General features: G+C 38.9%; 1 protein-coding gene and 1 long non-coding RNA gene across 2 annotated transcripts in view; one reads left to right on the top strand and one right to left on the bottom strand.

Moving 5' to 3' along the window:
• Positions 1–2,735: 2,735 nt before the first annotated feature.
• The window catches only part of LOC129168719 (uncharacterized), a 31,122-nt gene continuing 7,793 nt past the window's right edge, over positions 2,736–26,064 (top strand). The window contains exons 1-2 of the long non-coding RNA XR_008566322.1: positions 2,736–2,984; positions 3,100–3,214. This is a non-coding gene — a long non-coding RNA (uncharacterized LOC129168719). The remainder of the gene's footprint in view (positions 2,985–3,099; positions 3,215–26,064) is intronic.
• The window catches only part of cxadr (CXADR Ig-like cell adhesion molecule), a 45,341-nt gene continuing 40,661 nt past the window's right edge, over positions 21,385–26,064 (bottom strand). Inside the window, exon 7 of the mRNA XM_054754306.1 lies at positions 21,385–24,857. Coding sequence (XP_054610281.1) covers positions 24,578–24,857 — 280 coding nt within the window. The 3' untranslated portion in view covers positions 21,385–24,577. The remainder of the gene's footprint in view (positions 24,858–26,064) is intronic.

Here is a 26,064-nt window from a genome sequence, read left to right on the forward strand (position 1 = left end):
AAAAAATCTTAAAATTAGACCTCATTTCCTGCAATCTGGTGGTATCTGAGGCCAATTTTATGTCCTTAATTTCAAGAGTTTGTTGTTATTTTTATCCTTGGAATGTATCGTTTAAGCCAAAACATTGTATTTAAAAATGACCCGAACTAGGAGAAACCCATTTTAACCCATTTTAGCTCAATTTCCTGAAATATTTTCCAATTTGCAGCAGCTGTACATTCCGAGGATTTGAGTGTAATTTGATGAGACTGGGATGGCCTTTCTGCTTCATTTTCACTGAGAAGAGACAACAGTTTTCCTTATAGTCACGATGCCAGAGCCTTTATTTTGCCCCTCCACCTGAATAGCCACGCACAGCACACCTGCAACGTCCAATGTCAATGATCAGCCTGACGTGGCTTCAGGAAGAGCACGTGTCTCGCTTGCATTCTGGCATGTGCGTCCACCACGCGCCCACACTTCAGATGCATGTCAGATGCATGTCCCCGTGGACATACATCGCAATCAGGCAAAACAAATCGTGGGTGCCTCAACTCAATGGGGGGGGGGGGGTCTACACCCCCCCCACACACCCCTCTAAATCCGCGCCTGCTAAATGAGAATGAAGTCGTACATTTTCAAGAATATAGTCGAAAAACAACAAGGGTATTCATATTGTATTTTTGTATTTATTTGTAATTTGTTACCTTACAAATTACATAAATACGGTAAAAGCAAACAAACAATGGCAGTCGTAATCTTATGTAAATCAACATGTCAAATCCCACCAGGCTCTGTGCTCGTCACACCTTATTCATGTAGTTATCTTTTTCAACAGCAGGTGGCACTAGTGCACGCTGGCAGGAAGCGAGAGCGCGAGGGAGCGAGGGGATGGTCCAGCAGGTAAGGGCTGTCATGTCACCTGACCTGAGGAGAACCAGTCTGGCTGGTTGACTTCCTGTGACCGAGCAATGTAATGCTCGCTATTCGCGTGGATTCATAGAACGCCACGCATGCAGTTGGACCGGAAGAACCGCGTGGTCTGAAAAAGACACTCCTTCCTTCCTCTTGTGTTTGAGCTCAGCCAGGAAACAAATAAAGCCTTTCTCAACCCTGCAGCCTGACGTTTATTTATTTTAAATAAGCAGCAGTCGTCCGTGACACGCCCTCACGCTGCATCACATGATGTGAGCAAACGAGAACATCTGATGCTTGGTGACATTGTAAACAGGACCGACCTTCATAATTAAAGGGGGGAAATAATCCCACAATGCCCGCCATCTTGGATAAATATGCTTACATCACCACCTTAGTATTACCGTACACCAGTCAACGGTAAATGTACGCAAGACTTTCCCCCCTGCTGACAACAAAGGTAATCACTCCAAATAGGTGCACCCCGAGGGTGCGTGGAGAAAAAACATCGGTGGGTAAAAAAGGACATCATTTTGCGAGAGCGAGCAAAAGTTTTGCGTTACCTGGCAAAACTTTTGCGAGCTCTCGCAAAATTCTATTGACATGAATTCCGCTACTTCCGTGTTCAGAGCGGATGTTTGTGCTGAAACGTTTGTGGTTAGGTTGATTGGCGACTCTAAATTGTCTAAATGTGTGTGAATGAGCGTGAATGCTGGTTTGTCTATTTGTGCCCTGCCATTGGCTGGCGCCTGGCGCCCGAAGTCAGCTGGGATAGGCTCCAGCATGCCCCCGCGACCCGAAAGAGGAGAAGCGGTATAGAAAATGGTTGGATGGATGGTTGATATTGTAAACCCATTTATGAACTCATTCAATCACAGCCATTTTTCAAAAGGCGGCCATTTTAGACCATTTTGACTGATGTTTCAAGGCACACAGAATGTTGTGTTGTATGGTTGTATAAACATGGAACCTACCAAAAGGAAGATTAGACTCCCGTCTTTCACCAGGAAAAAAAGTTTCCATCTTTTTCCGTTCTTTAGTCATCAGCAGTAGAACATGCAGCAGGCACGTTTCAGGAAAATATCAGTTCCCAACGAAAAAAAGGGAGAAAACCAGCTAAAGATACATTTCAAGCATAACTTTCACTTTGACACAAATATTTAGCTTTTGTGATGGCTCAAATATCTAAACAAGTATACCAACATGATCAACACAAAAAAGGGGTTTGCTGAGCTCTTATCAAATGCACTTCTGCCCCCTCGTGGCCGTTTTTATTCGTTATGAAGCCTAACGCATTGGTGGGGAGTTGCATCATCGCCTCCGTCAGCCGCCGTCAAACGTAAAAGATGTCGGGTGTTCGCGTTTGTAAAAACGTATAACGACGTCTTTGCTAGTTGTTTGTTTATATCTGTATGTGTTTTCCCTGCACTGCTCGGTATGACCAGTAGAGGGAGCTAAGGTATAAATCACGGCTGTGACGTCTTTCCGGTGATGTTACCGGAACAAGCAAACAGTCTTTGACCGTTGGCGTGCTTGTTTGCACACGCTGATACACTGGACCCTTTTTAACGATGGACTTACGATGAAGAAATGAAGCTGTACGTGTGATTCTAACTATACGCGTGCCTGCATGTCTGTGATATCGTGCCGTATCGCCGAGAGCAGCTTGGGTAACAAGCAGTGGTCCTGCATCAGCGAGAACTGGACCCCACGGTATCTTATTCACTGCCGGTTTTCCTTCACGAATCACACTCAGGCGTCTGAAACGGAGTTAATCGTTAGCTGAATTGTTAAGAAGGGGGCGGGAGATCTAAGAGGCGGGGGGGGGAGCAGGGGCTCAATTCTGGGAAAAAGGATGAGATGAAAAAGCAGCCTCCTCGCTATGAAAAGCAGCATTAGCGCATCCCGACCTCTGCTGAACCCGGCTGCGGACTACGTGTGAATCTATTCCGACCACGGCGCCGAGTGCCGTGAATAAGTTACATGGAATCACAAGTCAGCGCCGAGGAGAAGTTAAGAGCCTGATAAGCCTTTATCTGCTAGCCGTCAGCGCAGTGGAAGCCAAACGGAGCTGAACACTCGCTTCCAAAGTGAGAATGCACAGATTCTTCTTTTCATCCTCCCACTGTTGATGTAGCGTGTTGCTAAGTGTTGGGGAGGGATGACATGATGTCTGATTACACAGTATCTCCACACGCATTACAGGAAGAAGACATGCAGTATGGGGAGTTGGTCCTCCAAGTGCTCTGTGGGAACCAAGGTCCATTCACCCAAGAGAACATGAGTGGGGTCAGAGGTCACATGCAGTACTCACAGAAAGGTATTGAGCTTGAGGTCGAAATTCCAGAATGAGTCTTAAATGCACCGAAACCTTTGCAGGTCAACTTCTTTGACTTTTGAATGCACATGTCCAGCTGTTCGGTGTTGACACGACGTTAAGAACGTTTCTTTTTGACGCATGGCTCGCTCCTCCACCCCCAAACTCTCCTACAGACTTCACCTTGACGTCCTCGTCCGATTCCGGACCAACATTTGCCATAAAAGTGATAATGACTAGATTAGATTCAGCTCCAGAAGCCTTCCCTTTCTCTCTTCAATTGCCGTTGTTCACTCGCAGCACAGTCCAGGTTCAAACCCTAAAAATATCAAGTGTAAAATGCTCCCCACTAGCCAATCATAATGTGAGATCATCGATGAACAGACTTATTTTTTTGTAAATGTACGCCTTTTTTTCTCCAAATCTCTGATTAGTCATCATTTTTAACGTGGCCCTGATACTCCGTCGCCACCCACGGTTGCCATGAGAGAAAAACACAGCAATTTGGCACACGTGTGTCCTCTCCGCAGGCGGGGCTGAAGGTAGGTACGTTCTGTCACGGCTGTGACCTTCAGAGATTTACACAGCAGAGCTCCAACGTGACAGAAGATAACGGGATGCGTTGTTTCTCAGCTTTCCACGTCACTTGCACTCCAGTCATTTCAGATACGTGGTTCTCCACGACGGCTTTCTGTTCTCCTCCTCCTGCCGCCAACAAGCTATTAAATGTGCATCACACTGCCCCAGATGTTATCTGACCATGAAATGCAGCTCAACCCCACAGGTTGTTTCCTCATTTTTATTATACCCACCCGCTCAGCTTTGACACAACGACCCGGTGCAGGCGGGGGCCTCGTTAGTCGCAAGTTTCAGCTCAAACAGCGCAGACAAATGAACTTTAATTACCGCGGGAGGCTTTTTTCACCCCCCCTCCCTCACAACGGAATGTTAATCAGCACCCTTGCGTGTATTCCGCTGTTACGAGAAGGCGACGTGTGCAAAGTTGACATTTGGTGTTGGAGCTTTGACCTTCTCAAACGGCACCAAAGACAGCGAAGATCGGGGGGGAGATAGCCGCCAATTGGCTCCCGTTTTATGGATCTGTTGCTGTTCTTGTATGTTTCCATCCCGCTTTGAGCCCGCATGATACGTTGTACTGTACTTAGCCGCGCGTGCTGTGATCCTCAATAGCCACAAGGTTAGCCTCGATGCGAGTTGAACGTAATAGTCACTGAAACACTTCAATCATAGAAGCACAATTCTAACCAAGTCATAAGTGTGGATGCGCCTCGCTGTGACCGTGATCGGTGGATGAGGAAGCGCTGAACACGATCGCTTTAAGGTTCTGCTACGATCGTTTGTCATTTCCCATCCGACGGCGACGTGACTCGCACGCTCTCTCCTTCAAGCACTTCGTGTTTAGCCGCATAGAAAGCAGAATATTAGAAACACCTCTCGCTTCGACACCCCTTCAGACGCTCTAGAAGCTAATTAGCTTCGGCCAGCGTCATATTTTATGCTAGCTGTGGAATGTGGAATGTGTGTGTTCTCGGCACGAATGGTGTCGTGCAGCAAGCAACGCTACGGTAAAACGCTAACAGATATATTAGGACTGTAATCTTTGAAATGTGAGCCAGTAAAAAAGATTGGCTGCAGTAATACTGTCAGTCCGTGACGCCTGCCAAGTCAATTCTAAACAGCATCTGGCCCCAAGTCAAGATTGTGAAATGGGTTATTCCTACAACATACGCAAAATGGCACCTTAGCTGGCTGGTGTTACCGCCAAAGAGGTGGGGGGGCAGCGTACGATCGATCAGTGTTTCTCTCTCGCTGGTGCGAATCACCAGTAAAAGCAGAGCAGTGATCTGGTCGTTAATGAACAGCTTGCGTACAAATAAGCTAAAGTCCTAAATATACAAGAATAAAGTTGTAAATATACAAGAATAAAGTTGTAAATATACAAGAATAAAGTTGTAAATATACAAGAATAAAGTCGTAAATATACAAGAATAAAGTCGTAAATATACAAGAATAAAGTCGTAAATATACAAGAATAAAGTCGTAAATATACAAGAATAAAGTCCTAAATATACAAGAATAAAGTCGTAAATATACAAGAATAAAGTTGTAAATATACAAGAATAAAGTCCTAAATATACAAGAATAAAGTTGTAAATATACAAGAATAAAGTTGTAAATATACAAGAATAAAGTCCTAAATATACAAGAATAAAGTTGTAAATATACAAGAATAAAGTCCTAAATATACAAGAATAAAGTCCTAAATATACAAGAATAAAGTTGTAAATATACAAGAATAAAGTCCTAAATATACAAGAATAAAGTTGTAAATATACAAGAATAAAGTCCTAAATATACAAGAATAAAGTTGTAAATATACAAGAATAAAGTCGTAAATATACAAGAATAAAGTCCTAAATATACAAGAATAAAGTCCTAAATATACAAGAATAAAGTCGTAAATATACAAGAATAAAGTCGTAAATATACAAGAATAAAGTTGTAAATATACAAGAATAAAGTCCTAAATATACAAGAATAAAGTCGTAAATATACAAGAATAAAGTCGTAAATATACAAGAATAAAGTCGTAAATATACAAGAATAAAGTCGTAAATATACAAGAATAAAGTCGTAAATATACAAGAATAAAGTTGTAAATATACAAGAATAAAGTTGTAAATATACAAGAATAAAGTCCTAAATATACAAGAATAAAGTCCTAAATATACAAGAATAAAGTTGTAAATATACAAGAATAAAGTCCTAAATATACAAGAATAAAGTCGTAAATATACAAGAATAAAGTTGTAAATATACAAGAATAAAGTCCTAAATATACAAGAATAAAGTTGTAAATATACAAGAATAAAGTCCTAAATATACAAGAATAAAGTCCTAAATATACAAGAATAAAGTTGTAAATATACAAGAATAAAGTCCTAAATATACAAGAATAAAGTCGTAAATATACAAGAATAAAGTTGTAAATATACAAGAATAAAGTCCTAAATATACAAGAATAAAGTTGTAAATATACAAGAATAAAGTCCTAAATATACAAGAATAAAGTCCTAAATATACAAGAATAAAGTTGTAAATATACAAGAATAAAGTCCTAAATATACAAGAATAAAGTTGTAAATATACAAGAATAAAGTCGTAAATATACAAGAATAAAGTTGTAAATATACAAGAATAAAGTCGTAAATATACAAGAATAAAGTTGTAAATATACAAGAATAAAGTCCTAAATATACAAGAATAAAGTCGTAAATATACAAGAATAAAGTCCTAAATATACAAGAATAAAGTTGTAAATATACAAGAATAAAGTTGTAAATATACAAGAATAAAGTCGTAAATATACAAGAATAAAGTTGTAAATATACAAGAATAAAGTCCTAAATATACAAGAATAAAGTCCTAAATATACAAGAATAAAGTTGTAAATATACAAGAATAAAGTCCTAAATATACAAGAATAAAGTCGTAAATATACAAGAATAAAGTCCTAAATATACAAGAATAAAGTTGTAAATATACAAGAATAAAGTTGTAAATATACAAGAATAAAGTCGTAAATATACAAGAATAAAGTTGTAAATATACAAGAATAAAGTCCTAAATATACAAGAATAAAGTCCTAAATATACAAGAATAAAGTTGTAAATATACAAGAATAAAGTCGTAAATATACAAGAATAAAGTCCTAAATATACAAGAATAAAGTCATAAATATACAAGAATAAAGTCCTAAATATACAAGAATAAAGTTGTAAATATACAAGAATAAAGTCCTAAATATACAAGAATAAAGTCGTAAATATACAAGAATAAAGTTGTAAATATACAAGAATAAAGTCCTAAATATACAAGAATAAAGTCGTAAATATACAAGAATAAAGTTGTAAATATACAAGAATAAAGTCCTAAATATACAAGAATAAAGTCGTAAATATACAAGAATAAAGTCATAAATATACAAGAATAAAGTTGTAAATATACAAGAATAAAGTCCTAAATATACAAGAATAAAGTCCTAAATATACAAGAATAAAGTCCTAAATATACAAGAATAAAGTTGTAAATATACAAGAATAAAGTTGTAAATATACAAGAATAAAGTCCTAAATATACAAGAATAAAGTTGTAAATATACAAGAATAAAGTCCTAAATATACAAGAATAAAGTCCTAAATATACAAGAATAAAGTCCTAAATATACAAGAATAAAGTCGTAAATATACAAGAATAAAGTCGTAAATATACAAGAATAAAGTTGTAAATATACAAGAATAAAGTCCTAAATATACAAGAATAAAGTCGTAAATATACAAGAATAAAGTCCTAAATATACAAGAATAAAGTCCTAAATATACAAGAATAAAGTTGTAAATATACAAGAATAAAGTCCTAAATATACAAGAATAAAGTTGTAAATATACAAGAATAAAGTTGTAAATATACAAGAATAAAGTCCTAAATATACAAGAATAAAGTTGTAAATATACAAGAATAAAGTCCTAAATATACAAGAATAAAGTTGTAAATATACAAGAATAAAGTCCTAAATATACAAGAATAAAGTCGTAAATATACAAGAATAAAGTTGTAAATATACAAGAATAAAGTCCTAAATATACAAGAATAAAGTCGTAAATATACAAGAATAAAGTCCTAAATATACAAGAATAAAGTCCTAAATATACAAGAATAAAGTTGTAAATATACAAGAATAAAGTTGTAAATATACAAGAATAAAGTCATAAATATACAAGAATAAAGTCCTAAATATACAAGAATAAAGTTGTAAATATACAAGAATAAAGTCCTAAATATACAAGAATAAAGTTGTAAATATACAAGAATAAAGTCCTAAATATACAAGAATAAAGTTGTAAATATACAAGAATAAAGTCGTAAATATACAAGAATAAAGTCCTAAATATACAAGAATAAAGTCCTAAATATACAAGAATAAAGTCGTAAATATACAAGAATAAAGTCGTAAATATACAAGAATAAAGTTGTAAATATACAAGAATAAAGTCCTAAATATACAAGAATAAAGTCGTAAATATACAAGAATAAAGTCGTAAATATACAAGAATAAAGTCGTAAATATACAAGAATAAAGTCGTAAATATACAAGAATAAAGTCGTAAATATACAAGAATAAAGTTGTAAATATACAAGAATAAAGTTGTAAATATACAAGAATAAAGTCCTAAATATACAAGAATAAAGTCCTAAATATACAAGAATAAAGTTGTAAATATACAAGAATAAAGTCCTAAATATACAAGAATAAAGTCGTAAATATACAAGAATAAAGTTGTAAATATACAAGAATAAAGTCCTAAATATACAAGAATAAAGTTGTAAATATACAAGAATAAAGTCCTAAATATACAAGAATAAAGTCCTAAATATACAAGAATAAAGTTGTAAATATACAAGAATAAAGTCCTAAATATACAAGAATAAAGTCGTAAATATACAAGAATAAAGTTGTAAATATACAAGAATAAAGTCCTAAATATACAAGAATAAAGTTGTAAATATACAAGAATAAAGTCCTAAATATACAAGAATAAAGTCCTAAATATACAAGAATAAAGTTGTAAATATACAAGAATAAAGTCCTAAATATACAAGAATAAAGTTGTAAATATACAAGAATAAAGTCGTAAATATACAAGAATAAAGTTGTAAATATACAAGAATAAAGTCGTAAATATACAAGAATAAAGTTGTAAATATACAAGAATAAAGTCCTAAATATACAAGAATAAAGTCGTAAATATACAAGAATAAAGTCCTAAATATACAAGAATAAAGTTGTAAATATACAAGAATAAAGTTGTAAATATACAAGAATAAAGTCGTAAATATACAAGAATAAAGTTGTAAATATACAAGAATAAAGTCCTAAATATACAAGAATAAAGTTGTAAATATACAAGAATAAAGTCCTAAATATACAAGAATAAAGTCCTAAATATACAAGAATAAAGTTGTAAATATACAAGAATAAAGTCCTAAATATACAAGAATAAAGTTGTAAATATACAAGAATAAAGTCCTAAATATACAAGAATAAAGTTGTAAATATACAAGAATAAAGTCGTAAATATACAAGAATAAAGTCCTAAATATACAAGAATAAAGTCCTAAATATACAAGAATAAAGTCGTAAATATACAAGAATAAAGTCGTAAATATACAAGAATAAAGTTGTAAATATACAAGAATAAAGTCCTAAATATACAAGAATAAAGTCGTAAATATACAAGAATAAAGTCGTAAATATACAAGAATAAAGTCGTAAATATACAAGAATAAAGTCGTAAATATACAAGAATAAAGTCGTAAATATACAAGAATAAAGTTGTAAATATACAAGAATAAAGTTGTAAATATACAAGAATAAAGTCCTAAATATACAAGAATAAAGTCCTAAATATACAAGAATAAAGTTGTAAATATACAAGAATAAAGTCCTAAATATACAAGAATAAAGTCGTAAATATACAAGAATAAAGTTGTAAATATACAAGAATAAAGTCCTAAATATACAAGAATAAAGTTGTAAATATACAAGAATAAAGTCCTAAATATACAAGAATAAAGTCCTAAATATACAAGAATAAAGTTGTAAATATACAAGAATAAAGTCCTAAATATACAAGAATAAAGTCGTAAATATACAAGAATAAAGTTGTAAATATACAAGAATAAAGTCCTAAATATACAAGAATAAAGTTGTAAATATACAAGAATAAAGTCCTAAATATACAAGAATAAAGTCCTAAATATACAAGAATAAAGTTGTAAATATACAAGAATAAAGTCCTAAATATACAAGAATAAAGTTGTAAATATACAAGAATAAAGTCGTAAATATACAAGAATAAAGTTGTAAATATACAAGAATAAAGTCGTAAATATACAAGAATAAAGTTGTAAATATACAAGAATAAAGTCCTAAATATACAAGAATAAAGTCGTAAATATACAAGAATAAAGTCCTAAATATACAAGAATAAAGTTGTAAATATACAAGAATAAAGTTGTAAATATACAAGAATAAAGTCGTAAATATACAAGAATAAAGTTGTAAATATACAAGAATAAAGTCCTAAATATACAAGAATAAAGTCCTAAATATACAAGAATAAAGTTGTAAATATACAAGAATAAAGTCCTAAATATACAAGAATAAAGTCGTAAATATACAAGAATAAAGTCCTAAATATACAAGAATAAAGTTGTAAATATACAAGAATAAAGTTGTAAATATACAAGAATAAAGTCGTAAATATACAAGAATAAAGTTGTAAATATACAAGAATAAAGTCCTAAATATACAAGAATAAAGTCCTAAATATACAAGAATAAAGTTGTAAATATACAAGAATAAAGTCGTAAATATACAAGAATAAAGTCCTAAATATACAAGAATAAAGTCATAAATATACAAGAATAAAGTCCTAAATATACAAGAATAAAGTTGTAAATATACAAGAATAAAGTCCTAAATATACAAGAATAAAGTCGTAAATATACAAGAATAAAGTTGTAAATATACAAGAATAAAGTCCTAAATATACAAGAATAAAGTCGTAAATATACAAGAATAAAGTTGTAAATATACAAGAATAAAGTCCTAAATATACAAGAATAAAGTCGTAAATATACAAGAATAAAGTCATAAATATACAAGAATAAAGTTGTAAATATACAAGAATAAAGTCCTAAATATACAAGAATAAAGTCCTAAATATACAAGAATAAAGTCCTAAATATACAAGAATAAAGTTGTAAATATACAAGAATAAAGTTGTAAATATACAAGAATAAAGTCCTAAATATACAAGAATAAAGTTGTAAATATACAAGAATAAAGTCCTAAATATACAAGAATAAAGTCCTAAATATACAAGAATAAAGTCCTAAATATACAAGAATAAAGTCGTAAATATACAAGAATAAAGTCGTAAATATACAAGAATAAAGTTGTAAATATACAAGAATAAAGTCCTAAATATACAAGAATAAAGTCGTAAATATACAAGAATAAAGTCCTAAATATACAAGAATAAAGTCCTAAATATACAAGAATAAAGTTGTAAATATACAAGAATAAAGTCCTAAATATACAAGAATAAAGTTGTAAATATACAAGAATAAAGTTGTAAATATACAAGAATAAAGTCCTAAATATACAAGAATAAAGTTGTAAATATACAAGAATAAAGTCCTAAATATACAAGAATAAAGTTGTAAATATACAAGAATAAAGTCCTAAATATACAAGAATAAAGTCGTAAATATACAAGAATAAAGTTGTAAATATACAAGAATAAAGTCCTAAATATACAAGAATAAAGTCGTAAATATACAAGAATAAAGTCCTAAATATACAAGAATAAAGTCCTAAATATACAAGAATAAAGTTGTAAATATACAAGAATAAAGTCCTAAATATACAAGAATAAAGTTGTAAATATACAAGAATAAAGTCATAAATATACAAGAATAAAGTTGTAAATATACAAGAATAAAGTCCTAAATATACAAGAATAAAGTTGTAAATATACAAGAATAAAGTTGTAAATATACAAGAATAAAGTCCTAAATATACAAGAATAAAGTTGTAAATATACAAGAATAAAGTCCTAAATATACAAGAATAAAGTCCTAAATATACAAGAATAAAGTCCTAAATATACAAGAATAAAGTCGTAAATATACAAGAATAAAGTCGTAAATATACAAGAATAAAGTCCTAAATATACAAGAATAAAGTCCTAAATATACAAGAATAAAGTTGTAAATATACAAGAATAAAGTCGTAAATATACAAGAATAAAGTCGTAAATATACAAGAATAAAGTCCTAAATATACAAGAATAAAGTTGTAAATATACAAGAATAAAGTTGTAAATATACAAGAATAAAGTCATAAATATACAAGAATAAAGTTGTAAATTTCAGAGAAAAAAGTTGTAAAAGTAAAAAAAAAAAGTTGTATCATTATGAGAATAAAGTTGTACATTTATGAAAAAGAAGTAGTAAATTTACAAGAATAAAGTCAGAAATTTACGAGAAAAAAAGCAGTCATATTCCGAAAACAAAGTCATACGTGTCGTACGTGTCGTACGTGTCATGCGTGTCGTATGTGTTGTACATGTCGTGCATGTCGTACGTGTCGTACGTGTCGTACGTGTCGTGCATGTCGTACGTGTCATACGTGTCTTACGTGTCGTACGTGTCGTACGTGTCGTGCATGTCGTACGTGTCATACGTGTCTTACGTGTCGTACGTGTCGTGCGTGTCGTACATGTCGTACGTGTCGTACGTATCTTACGTGTCGTACGTGTCTTACGTGTCGTACGTGTCTTACGTGTCGTACGTACCTTACGTGTCGTACATGTCGTACATGTCGTACGTGTCTTACGTGTCGTACGTATCTTACGTGTCGTACGTGTCGTGCGTGTCGTACGTGTCGCACGTGTCGTATTCTCATACATTTAAGACTTTAGTCTCGTAATATTACACATTTTTTCTTGTAAATTTACCACTTTTTTTTCTCTCAAATGTATGACTTTACTGTCAAAATCTCAGATGGTTTGTTTCAGTGTGGCCTTCATAAGGAAGTTGGAAACGGTGACCAAACGCTCCAAACCCAAACCAAAGAGACTCAAACATCGTAACGCATCAGTCATGTTAGAATTGATAAATAAATGACAGTAAAGCATAAAATGTACATGAAAGGATCCCTGACACGGATGCCGACCTGACGTAATGACACGACGTGGCGTCCCGTGTGTGTGGCTTCAGCAGGATGAGCTTCTGCAGTCAACTGTCTTACAATAAATAACAATAATGCATTTGATTTTATATAGTGCTTTTCAACGCCATTATTCAAGGCCATTATTGTGGCGGTAATCTACATCCGTGGTCACAGCTCTCCTGGGGTAGTCTGACGTCGACGAAATCCGGCAGCGGACCCGCAGATACGGTGGAGGCAGCCCAACAGAAGCAAGCGTGGTGCGTTCCTTTTCCTTTTGGCCGAGTGGCCGGGAAGTGCAACACACTTAAACTGTGAAAGACATTAACATTTCAGAAAACATATTAGCATTTCCGAAAACAAGTTAGCCAAAGGCAAAACCAATTAGCTTTTTAGGACTCACATTAACAAAAAGGTGAAACTAAATTAACATTTCAGTTTTATTTATTTCCGGGATGTGCTGCACGCGCGAGGATTGAAACCGCACTAACGTCCACGCTGACGTCTGAATCTTTTTATCAAACAAAGCCCACATGACAAAACGACGTCTGTTGGAAGACAATAAAATTGACAACTAACTTGAAACAGCCTGTTCGAACCTACGAAAAAAGTATTGAAAAAAAGAAATAATATGAGAATAGAGAATAGAAAAGTTGCAAATCTACGAGAATAAAGTTGTACATTTATGAGGAAAATGTTGTAAATTTGAAAGAAAAAAGTCATAAATTTACGAGAATAAAGTCGGAAATCTACGAGAAAAAAAGTTGTGAATTTACAAGAAGAAAGTTGTAAATCAGCGAGAATAAAGTCTTAAATTTATGAGAAAAAAGTCTTAAATTTATGAGAAAAAAAGTTGTTAGTTTAAAAGAAAAAAGTCAAAAAGTTACGAGAATAAAGTCGTAAATGTACGAGGAAAAAAGGTGCACATTTACAAGAAAAAAGTTGTACATTTGTGAGAATAAAGTTATAAATTTAGGAGACAAAAGTTGCCAATTTAAAAGAAAAAAGGCATACATTTATGAGAAGTCGTAAATTTAGAATAAGAATAAGGTTGAAAATTTACGTGAAAAAAAGTCGTAATATTATGGGAATCGTCGTAAATAATGTTTTTCTTGTAAACTTACGACGTTACTCTTGTAAATCTACGTTATTCTTGTGAATTTACAACTACATTCTGAAGATCTCCGATTATTGTTATTTTTTCAACGTGGCACTCATGCTATGTTGATGTCCGATATTGGCTTTTTTTGCTGATAACCGATGTGGTCCAACTCTCAATTTCCGATTCCGCTATCAACGCCCATTTCCGGGTCATGAGAGGTTGTTGTAGCCACTTAGCTATTGCAAAAGAATTGTTGCTTGTTGTCACTACGCAGAACGTACCCGGAACGCAATCGGTTGAACTGGGTTCAACGCATGTGCAGAACGCGTCTACATCTGATCGGCATATTTTTCGGCAGTCACGTGTTCGCCACGTGTAATCTACGCCGTTCGCGACCACCTCGACTCCTGTCTCGTTGTGAATCGCATCTCCACATTTGGAGTTAGCAAAAAATGTTGACTGACAACAGAGACGACGAGACCGGGCCGGCGCCGCTGCAAGCTAACTTTTTAGCTAACGTCGGCACTATCAAGCCCAGTTCCGACTGCGAGGAATAACCCGGAACGGGATGAAGTATTTCCACGTATTGGCGCCGGTGGATGCACGGGAGCCCACAGGCCGACATATCCAGCACATTTTCATGATAGCGAAAAACCCCATACCGATATCAACCCATATTACGCTTTTATGGCAATATCGGGTCGATAATTATCGGACATCCCTTAAATAATCGCTTGTCGGATGACAAGGGTATCATTTTCATTTTCCTAGCTATTATTTGTGGCGCATCACAATGAATTAGACCTTCCTCTTATCTCATCTTGTGCATCGTAACCTTTATGAATGTTATTGGAGGAAGCGTCTGGGAGGGGTAATTGGAATCCATATCGTGTCCCGCATGAACGCTATCCCACTCTCGGCTACAAACTCTGCAGCCTGCAAGGATTTTAATCATACCAAAACTGTTATTACCTGGGGAAAGTATACCTATCTTAAGGTGCCCGTTGGCGAGCCCGTGTGTTACGTGGCACCTGAGAGCTGCAAGCAGAGGAGGTCTCAGCCTGGGGTACGTGTGCAGAATGAAGAAGAGACGCTGTCTAATTGCTGGGCTAGAAATAGCTGGAGGTCGTGTGTGTGTCGGAGGAGGATAGTCCGATCCTGTTAAATCACCACCCTGACCTGTGGCCTCGCTGTGGCCACTCAGAGTGATTCTATTGCACATGGATGCACACGCCTACTGCTAACACATACCGGACCAACGTGCGCACACACAGAGCACGTATCGCTGACATTGCTGTGGTAATAAGATGAGATGACCCCAATCATGAGAGGGAGCAAAAAAGCGGACCCGGACCCCATTCCTCAGCCAAGGCGACGTTTTATTATCGGCCTCCGTTGTAGACTTGTGATGCCATGGCATTGGAGGCTGATCACCTGACACAGACTCGTGGACAAGTGCAGGTGAGAAGTACAAATCACAAAGCCAGACCGCGCTGTGCGACCTCCATCGTGCTATGCAGGCCTCATCAAGCTTCTGCTGGCATCAGCACCGATTAGGGAAGGGCGAACAGAAAAACGTGCTGGTTGAAAAGAAACTTACCAACAGTGGCAGAGCTAGGGGGTGGCCCCTCGGTCACTCTCCGGCCACCCCAGTGGCCACCCCCACGGCTGGGCGACGATCTTGACAAACGCGGCTCTGCGCTGCGGAACATTAGTTCAGCCTAACCGCCGTTTCCGCTTGGACGCATTTCACTGCAGCACACAACTTCCCTACGTTGTGGAGGAGCTGTCTTGCATGAACCGCAAGCGGGAGGTTTGACTTCAATCGAGAAGCGTGGTTCAGCACACGAGCGTGTTCACAGTGGAAGCAGCGTGCGTGGGCCCGGAAAGCAACGAGTCTAGACCTAAAACAGCAGCGCCGATCGGCATCCGCTTCCGTATCATGTTCGGCAGCCATGATGGGAGCGGAATCCAGAAATATTGACTTTGCATTGAAAACACGTCCTCGGCACACGGCTCAGCTATTAGCTGCTCTGACAGACGGGGGGCGGTCACTCTTCGGCCACCCCGCCGGCCATCTAGACAATTCAGGTATCAACTGATCGCCACCCCCGCGTGAGTAATGGGCTCGCCTCGGCCACGGAATGCAAACGTTGTCTCGTGTTTGTGTTAACATTTTGGTTGATTCTGGAACGCATTTATTGGATTTACATGATTTCTTACGGGAAGAGTTGACTGGGAAGGAATTCATGACGCCGTATCCCGCACTGGCACATTTCCTCCTCCACGCAGATTTGCCCTCACATGCCACACGGGTGTCTCCTGGGTCTCTTTCATACACACGATGTTCCCGCCAGTGAATGAAATGTCACATCCACTGATGAGCATCACCTCACTGATCCATGAAATTCACCAGACTAAGCTGTCCCGCCCCCGGAGTCAGAGGGGGAATCTTGAAATAACGTGCTGCACTTGGGCTGAGTGTCATCTCAGCCTGCTGCTCGCCGGATCTCCCCGGAGCACCGAGGGGAAGGTCATTCATCAGAAGTCACGTATCAGTCATCGCAGTGAATTGGGGTTGAAGCAGTCGATACTTTGGTGAAAGGGGCCAAGCAAACTTCATCCACCAGTTGGCGTAAAGGTGGGGGGGGAGGGTTGCCGCCAAGCGTGGACAGCCTTCTCTCTTCTCTCTCCGAGTGAGCGGCGAGGAAAGAGTGACAATCGAATGAGCAGACAGCTAAGCCTCACAGGCGAGCTGTGCTGTCTGCATGCTAGCAGGCAAAGATGATTGGATCACTTTTTGGACTCGCTCCCTGCAGATTTCCCCATGCAGGTTGTTCGAGGTAACATGCGGTTGAGCGCCGTGACTGTCTGCACGGTGACACAATGATGCTACTCCCTCTCCTCCCTCGGTTGACGTGGCAAAGTGACTGTGCGTTTAAAGTTCAGACTGTCAGCTCGGATTTGATGTTGTTCTCGGGCTGGGACCAGCATCGACTCGATTAACCCAGCGAGCCCTCGCGTTTCGTGATTATCACGGATGCTCCAGTGGCAATGAGGCGTGTCGCTTGTCACACTTCAGGCAAACCCGTCAACATTTGCGCTGAAAACATGTCGAGAATAACAGGAAAATCTATTGGAGGGACTTTTGGCGACTGACGTGAAAGCAGGTATCGCTCGTCTCAACGAGCGGTGGGTGCTGCTGCGGGCCCCCGCCCCTCCCCCATCCTAAAGCACACACAGGCGGCTCCATCTTGTTTGTGACAACTCTCACGACGTCAGCCTACTGCGAAGGTATCCTGTCTTACCTTAACAGCGGCAAACCGAGTGTTCAGAAAGGTTTAGGAATATTTCGATGCAATAACGGGCGATACGAAGAGTTTGAATGAACAGGTGTCTTCTTACCTTTACGCGGGCCACCCCCGATATTCCAGACACCTTTCTGTCCACCTCAGGAGATCACGTCGGGGTCACCATTAATTGCTGGAGGTGAACTTCACCACAGCCTACTAAAGGTCAAAGGACCACTCTAGAAAATGAATTCAGCCAATCCAAGTTCATTCATCTCCAGTTATGAAAAGGAAAGACGACTCAGACGCCAGATTAGATTTAAAATGTATTGAAAAATAATTCAGATAGAATATTTTAGCCACGAAGCTCCGGACCGCGTCTCATCCACGGGTCCCCTGGTCCTCCACGCCAGCTGCATGAGAGAGGGTCCCCAACTCTCCCCTGGTCCGCCTTTTTATGATTGTTTTGCTCAGACCGTCGGCGCCGGTCTCTCCAAAGATAACTTTCTCCCGGATTCCTTGACGAAGCTTGTGTGACGCCAGCAGGTGATTACACTTACAGTACAGAAGGTGTTGACAGTTATGCTAACAAACAAGACATTCTTTTCTCCAGCCTATTCAAGGCTTCTGGCTTGGTTGTGCTTCCTTATCTGGCTGCTGGTTCTGGCTGGCCTTCACTATGTGTGAACTCTCACTGTTATTGTAAGCTAACCTTTGACACACTTAAACAGTTGTTCATTGACACAGCTAGTTATTGAATAAAGTGTTATTTCTATAAAGTACTTGTAATCACTCACCCAGTAAATCATAAAATAGTTATATTCATACTGTACTTATATTCATAATTCAATCAAAATAAGTAATAAAAGTATGCATGATTCATGCCGATATCAGTACTGGCTGATATTCCATCCATCCGTCTTCTACTGCTTATCCTGGTCGGGTTGCATGGGCAGCGGCCTAAGCAGGGACTTGCCCCTCCCCGGCCACTTCGTACAGTTCCTCCTGGCGGATCCCCAGGTGTTCCCAGGCCAGCTGAGAGGCATAGCCTCTCCAACGCGTCCTGGGTCTTCCCCGAGGCCTCCTACTGGTTGGACGTGCCCTGAACACCTCCCAGGGAGGCGCTGGGGAGGCATACTGACCAGATACCCGAGACACCTCATATGGCTCCTCGAAGGAGCAAAGGAGCAGCGGTTCTACTCCGAGTTTCTCCCGGATGACACCTTTTCTCTAAGGGAGAGCCCAGCCACCTACGGAGAAAACTCATTTCGCCCGCTTTGGTCACTTCCCAAAGCTCATGACCACAGGTGAGGGCAGGAACGAGAGCTTTCGGTTCACCACAGCGGTCCGATATTCAAGGCTGCAATATCGGTGTCGCGACTGAAGTGAAAGAGTTGTATCGGGACACCCTTAGCCCCAGTTACCAATTACAGTGGAATCTTGGCTAGCGTACGACCCGGTTAGCGTGTTTAGTTTTCAGTTTATGTAAAAAACGTATGCCAAAACGTTGCCTGTGTTTGCATACATTTCCCAGTGAGCGTACGATACGGCGCCCGTACTTTTATCACAAAACAAAAGTTAGCTTGCTAACAGAGCGGAACTTTGGTTAGCGTCATTAATCCGTTACAGAAGGTCCAACTCGAACCGAAACGTACTCCAACGGAATCCATTTTTCCCATAAGAAATCACGTCAATCCAATTAGTCTGTTCCGGAAAGCTGAAAATGTTAACACAAAAGCGTTTTTATAGTTTTCCAATTGTAGTTTTACCAGTCATGGAGCCGCTGTGCGTATGAAAGCTTCATTCCCATATTAATCTGTCTCAAGCGCTAAGAGAGCGGAAGCAAAATTTTAATGCACTGTTGTACCACTGGAGCCGGTGAAGCTCAATCTTCATAAATATGCATATTCCACTATCCCTACCCAGAATTCCCCCCGCAACCCCTCTCCAAACCTGACTGAGGTTTCTAAAAATGGCAGACGGCTTAACGCCCGTGACAGCAGACGTCACACTGAAGGAGAGCAACTTTGATGAGACCCGTGCTTTTAGAGGCCTCTTTTGTTAGCAGGGAGCAAATCACACTTTACAAGATAAACCATCCCTCCATAGCAGGCGGCTTAAACGGTGTACAACCGGATAAGGTTGCCAAGGAAACCCTCCAGGAGAACCAATGGGAGGGTTTTTTCTTTCCCTCTGCCATCGCATTCTCCTTGATCTGTGCAAACAATTAATACCTTACACAAGCAACATCGAGGGAGCCGGGGGAGGCAAACACAAATCCCCCGGTTTGCAAGTGAATGAGGACAAGAACGGACGTGTTCATTCAATGACAGGACAGCGTTTTGTTTGAAAATCTAAATCCGCACAGGCACCGTTGATGTCTTTTTAATGGCTGTTTGGACCGCAGAGCTATTAAAACACCATAACATTACATTTATGGGACGGCGCCGTGTAGCCGAGCCATCCTAACGCACGAGACGACCTCTGGTGTGGTGTGCAGGGCTGCCGGGGAGCCATTAAACTCCGTGAGTGACTTCGACTGGCCTCACAGATCAATGCCCCAGGGTCCTATCTATTACTGACATCCAATTATAGCAATGGATGTCCGCTTTGCACCGCCACTAAGTGCTTTCGCCTCGTTATTGACAAGCTGTCAACAGCATGTGCACGGTGGAGCCATCGGCTAATAATCGGCTATTGATCCAGATGCCGTTAAATGTTATGAGGACAGCAATGGCCAGAATAATGAGATAACTCATGCTGTTACTTTAATTTGAAAGCTAATTCTGCACAGCTTTGATTAGCGCTGGCTCGCAATAGCGGTAATTATCCGGCACATTAACCAACAGAGCAAATTGGCTGTAATTGAAAAAAAAAAAAAAAGCAACAAAGTGCCACTGCAGCAGGTGACTGACAACTAAGCCGTCCAATCAATATGCCCAATATTGATTCACTGTGCTGGTCGGCCACCATTAGAGACTCCTGCTCCGTCATTGATTAGTCATGAAGTGGCTCACCTAGCCTGAGAGTGGAATTCAGCAAGCAATTAGAATGAATCGCAGTGGAAGAAGCTGCAGGAGGCCAAAACGCCAGAAAATCATGAGAAACGAAGCCGGCAGATGCTGCTGCTTCTGCTTCTGCACATTAACCAACCTCTTCATTTCCTGTGTCTTCAGGACTTTATTTATTCCAAAAATACAGCACAAAAATACACACACAAAAAAAGGATAATTGGTTTTCATACAGAGTGCAAAACTCAAAAGGAGGTCTTCATACGATATTAGTACGCCCATTTCAACAGCTAGAGTTAATGTTGTTAGTTGTCATGGAAGTTCTGAGCAAACGGGGGACAGGAACAGGACGACCCGCTGAAAGAGCTCAGTGTGGCGGCGGGCGACACGGGGATTCCACGAGCGACCTTTCAGACTGCAAAATGCCACAAACGCACGCACGTTTTGCACGAGAATGAATGAAGTGGCCAAGCACAGCAGAGAATCACTCATACAAAACACGGGATTAGACACACGGTACTGTTGGACGAAACACACGCACGACTTTCTTTAAAAAAATACAAATAAAATAAAAATAAAATATGTATTGGAAGTTTCTGCAAATGCAAAAAAAAAGAACTCCATTTAAGACAGCGTAAGTTGCATGACGTGAGTGGAGTCAATGCGGCGGGGAGAACATTATAGAGCTGCAACAGTTAATCCACGGTTAATCAATTGCCCAATTAATCCACAACTATTCTGGTATTCGATTAATCGCTTTCCTGTGATTTCAAATGTGAATATTTTTTAATTTCCTTAATCATAAGTGTGTTTGCTTCATATTGATTTGGTTTGTCTAGGGCAGGGGTGTCCAAAGTGCAGTCCCGGGGGCCATTCATGGACCGTGGCTGTCCTCGCCCCCCCCCAACCCAATACTGCCCAATTCTCTTTCAGTTTGTTTTGGAATCCAGTTTTGCTTTAAAAAACATTTTTATTTTCCTGTATCCTCCCCCCTCAACACATTGTAATATACCCTTCAACAAAATTAAAATAAAAACAGCAACAATGGAAAAAGGAGAATAAAGATTAAACATTAGCAGAATAAAGTCATAATATTAAGAGGAAAAAAATAGCATGAAGTCAAAATATGGGGGGGGTGGGGGAATGGAAAAAAGCATTCATGAGAATAAAGACAAAATATTTGGGGATAATGTGATCATATTAAGAGAACACACTAAAGTTGAAATATTACAGGAGAAATATGACAAACAACACAGAATAAAGTTGCAAGTTTTGGAAAATAAGGTTGGAAAAAAAATGACAAAGTCAAAATATGAGAATAAAATCAAAATAATACGAGAAAAAAGTATTTGTAGAGATTTAAAAAAAAGCAAAAAAAAATAAAAAAGAACACGCTTTGCCACTGACAACAAAGCCGAGACGCAGGCGGTTCTTTTTTCTTCAAATATAAAAAAACTAAGTCTTTGCACAAGAGTGGCCCCCGCATCCTTTGACTTTTCAATGTGCGACCCTCGGTGGAAAAAGTCTGGACACCCCCGGTCCAGCGCCTAACCGACGGCGTCTTTAATCCAAACGACGAGCTTCGGATTCATCGACGGAAAAAATAAGTGTTAGTTGCAGCTCTAGAATATTCCGTACACGACCACGTCGCTGCGGACGCGTTACGGAGCGGAACGACAAGGCACAACAGAAGCCAGATGTGAGGGCTGTGGGGGGTGAAAGGGCTGGATAAGGCCAAAAGGAGGAACGGAATAAGGCGAGCAGGAACACTTTCATGGGCCAGCCCGCAGGTAACCCGAGCCTTCTGTCATCTTATGGCGTCCGTCCCATCCTAATCTGCTTCGTTAAAATACTTCAACTGGCGCTGCAGAGGCTGTGACAGCTTTCATATTGAGCGAGCAGACAAGGTTAATCAAGAATGCAACTGCACATAAGGAGGATTACATGTGCTGGCCTCACAGGAGGGGGGGTGCCTCTGCAAGATGACAAATGAACACTTGGCGCTGTGTTTTTCCTAATATTGTGTCCCGCTGGTCATCATGGCAGTCAAACAATCAAATCATTGCTCAGTGAACCTTGTTGTCCAGCTGGCCCCCTCCTGTGAAGGGCTCTGGAGGAGGGGAGGGATGAAGCAGGCGTTTGTTTTTTAAACTCGGTCAAGACGCAGTAATCCACCCAATCGGGGGCTGCGCGGGCTTGAACCACCCACTCGCCAACCAGCCGATGGAGACCCTGCCCCAGACTGGACAACGCCCCAACGGTTTAAGAAAAACATGGCGACCTAAATAGGATGAGGATCGGTGCCTCTCATTGACTGTTGATTTATGGAGTTCCCAGCTCGCCAAGCATCATCAAGAGTGGGCCGCCAAACAAAAGCAGGCACCCCAGCATCATGCAGGCATTCAAAGACAAAGAAATACGCCAAACGTTTCCCAAACTCAGACACACACGTGCAGCGAAGCCCCGAATTATTCCAACTCTCCACCACATTTGGACTTTCAAGTGATTTTTTTAGTTGTTGAATGCAAAAGACCGCAACGAATTGCTAAGGAACGTCGTTCCCCACTTTGGTTTTTCCTTCAAATACACGTCCCTGATCTGACCTGACGATTAGGAAGCCCTTGTAAAAGCCCCCGGTAGCTCCTAAAACAATCTATTTAGCTATAAATCTACAATAGTGGCAATGACGCTGCTGAGACAGAGGATGAATCCTTTTGACAACTGTTTTTTTTTTATTTTAAAAACGTAAATATCTGATTTCAGGATCTCAAATGTGATTTTTTTTGAAAATTTCATTTGTCATCCATGAAAGCAGAACGGTCATCTTTGTGTTTTTGGCAAAACAAGATCATCACACACATTTTTGCTTCTTCTCTGATATGTTCTGTGGACCGAACCACTAACGCAGGGGTGTCCAGACTTTTTCCACGAAAGGCTGCCACTTGGATTTAGCGTAAACCCACGTACTGAAGATATGCTAGGAAAAGGTGCTTCTCAGCTTTGTAATATATTTCCATTTTCCCCGTAAATGTTATTCTCGTAATATGACGACTTCATTCCCATATTCCACCCCCCCAACCTAATTTTCCATAAATTTTCCATTTCAACTCTATGCTAACATTCCTGATATTATGAGTTTATTCTTGTTAAGTTGGGCCTTTTTTTTCTTATTGGTGTCTTAATATTTGGACTTTATTCTCATAAAATTACACGTCTTTTGTTCTGATGCTGTTTTTTTTTTTTTTTTAATTTTCTAACTATTTCAACTTTCTTGTGAAGTCTCTTCTCGTAATTATGACTTTATTCCCAGGGGCCGTTTACCGCCCGCAGCTGTTGTTTGTTGGTCCTTGGCACTTTCTACAGATGCAGGTAAACATGAAAACTAAAAAAAGATTTAAAAAAATGGAAAAAGTGCAGCAATTTTACAAGAATACAGAAAAAATATTAAGAGAGGAAAGTGATAATATTAAGACAACAAACAGCATAAAATGTAAAACTCAAAAGAAAAAAAACTGAACCATGAGACAAAAAATAAAACAAGTTGGGAAAAAGTTGTAATACGACCATAAAAAAGTGAAAATATTATGGGACTAAAATCATAATATGACCTTGAGATTTTTTTAAAATAAGAATAAAAATGCGATACTCATATTTCAATATGCTGCGTCTTTCTTTTTATTTGCGTTGCAACCTGCTGATGACTCTCTAAGCTCGGCGGCCGCTTGCGTCCGAGTACATCCTGTCTGAATCCTTGCGATGGTGAGATACCCGTTCAGAAAAGCGCTTGAGCTCCAACTTAGGCCGGGTTGTGAATAATTTGGGGCTTAGCTGCACATCCCACCACACATTCAGATGTACTGTAGTTCTACTGTATATACACATAGAGGCATACCGCTGTACAGACACGTACAGTATCTTTAAATCATGGGCCAACTATTTGTGATTGATAAAAAAAAAAGTCTATGTGCTCTGGTGTGACTTCGGTAAAACCCATGTTGTCTTCTCAGCACCACAGCAGTAAGGTCTTCATAGCCGTAAGGTCTCGTATGTAAGTCAGGCCAGTCAGCCTGTCCCAGCTCCAGCTTTGTCTTCATCTCTACGCTACCCCTTTTTTATACGGTCCCTTTGCAAGAAGAGGCTGTGTTAAACAATGGAGCCGTCCCGGTTTTGGGCAGGGATCATGACGGGGATGGCCCCCATGCGACTGAGGTTGGGCCCCGCCATCCTGGGAGCGGTGGGCGGGGGCCTAGGGGTGTGGCTCGGAGGTCTGTCCTCTTCCGACGAGGGGATCTTGTCATACTGGGGCTTCAGGGCGTACTCGTGCAGGTTGGAAGGTGACATGGAGCCCAGGGAAGAGCGCTGGCTACCCACGGTGAAGCTGCGTGCCGTCGAAACGCGACTCTTGGGCGGGGGCACGTCCTCCCTGAGGGGACACAAGAGTGAACAGCACATTTTAAAAACATGAAGCAAGACAGAGAGTGCCATAAACCAGCAGTTTATAAAGTGAGAAAGGACATTTTGAAAACCAGCCACCCATCCATGTCCGGTAGCGCTTGTCCTCATTGACATCACGGATGAGCTTGAGGCTGCCCAAGCTGACTTTGGGCAAGAGGTGGGGTACACCCTGGACTGGTCACCAGCCAGACACACGCCACATGTACATTCAGATTTCATGATCCCGCAAATTTGCGGATTTGTGATGAAAACACGCAACAAATGTGCTTTTTCTCTCCAAAAATAGACCTTTTTCCCCCCCAGAAAACCCAACTCATTCACCCAAAGTCTGTAATCATTTCTAAATGTGTAATAAAGCATAAAGTATCAGCATAACACATAAGCACATCATAATACAACATATTTTCATAGTTATAAGACCTTTTTACGACCTTCTAAATACGGTACTTAACATTATTAGAGCCCTCTAGACATGAAATAACACCCCTATGGTTACCTGTACCCTCGTATTACTCAATATAGTAGACAAGACAGAAAACAAAACTTGCACCGGTGTGAGTTGCTGTATATGTGTTCCGGCGCTACGGGGAGCAGAGCGGCGGGCGGACAGGAAGTGACACGTTGGTGGTTCGGAGTTTTAGCTGGCCGTGGGTTACAGCCGCAACGGTGGCCCGTGTTTTTCTGAGGGATTTTTATTAGAGCCTGTAGAAAGCCTGTTGTTCCGGCTTGTGTGTCTCATTGAACATTACAGTAAAATTACTGACCAGTGCAGAATACTACATTCATTCACATTGAATGCGTCTCTTGAATGCCTTATATTTGTAATTTAGTTCATTTTGCCATTTTTATACTTGAAAACGCTTAATTTGGGCAAAGAATAAGTAAAATATGCATATTTTTGACTAATAACAGGCCATGTTCAACCACAAGCATAATTTATTATTATATTTTTGAAAAACCATGATAGTTTGAAGACGTGAAATTTTAAGCGAGAAGTGGCCAGGGATCACTGTAGCAGCTTAGCAAACACTCCCTCACGCAGCACAAAAGAACTACCACCTCACTGACGGTGTGATCAACACAAACACAAGGCATGCTGACGCCTCAGTGCAGCACCATAACCCGGCCTTTATCAGATTGGATTTTTACGGGCGTCCCAATTTGCTATACGTGGG

The sequence above is a fragment of the Dunckerocampus dactyliophorus genome, chromosome 16 (assembly GCF_027744805.1).
Source record: "Dunckerocampus dactyliophorus isolate RoL2022-P2 chromosome 16, RoL_Ddac_1.1, whole genome shotgun sequence".
In the NCBI taxonomy this organism is placed as follows: Eukaryota; Metazoa; Chordata; class Actinopteri; order Syngnathiformes; family Syngnathidae; genus Dunckerocampus; species Dunckerocampus dactyliophorus.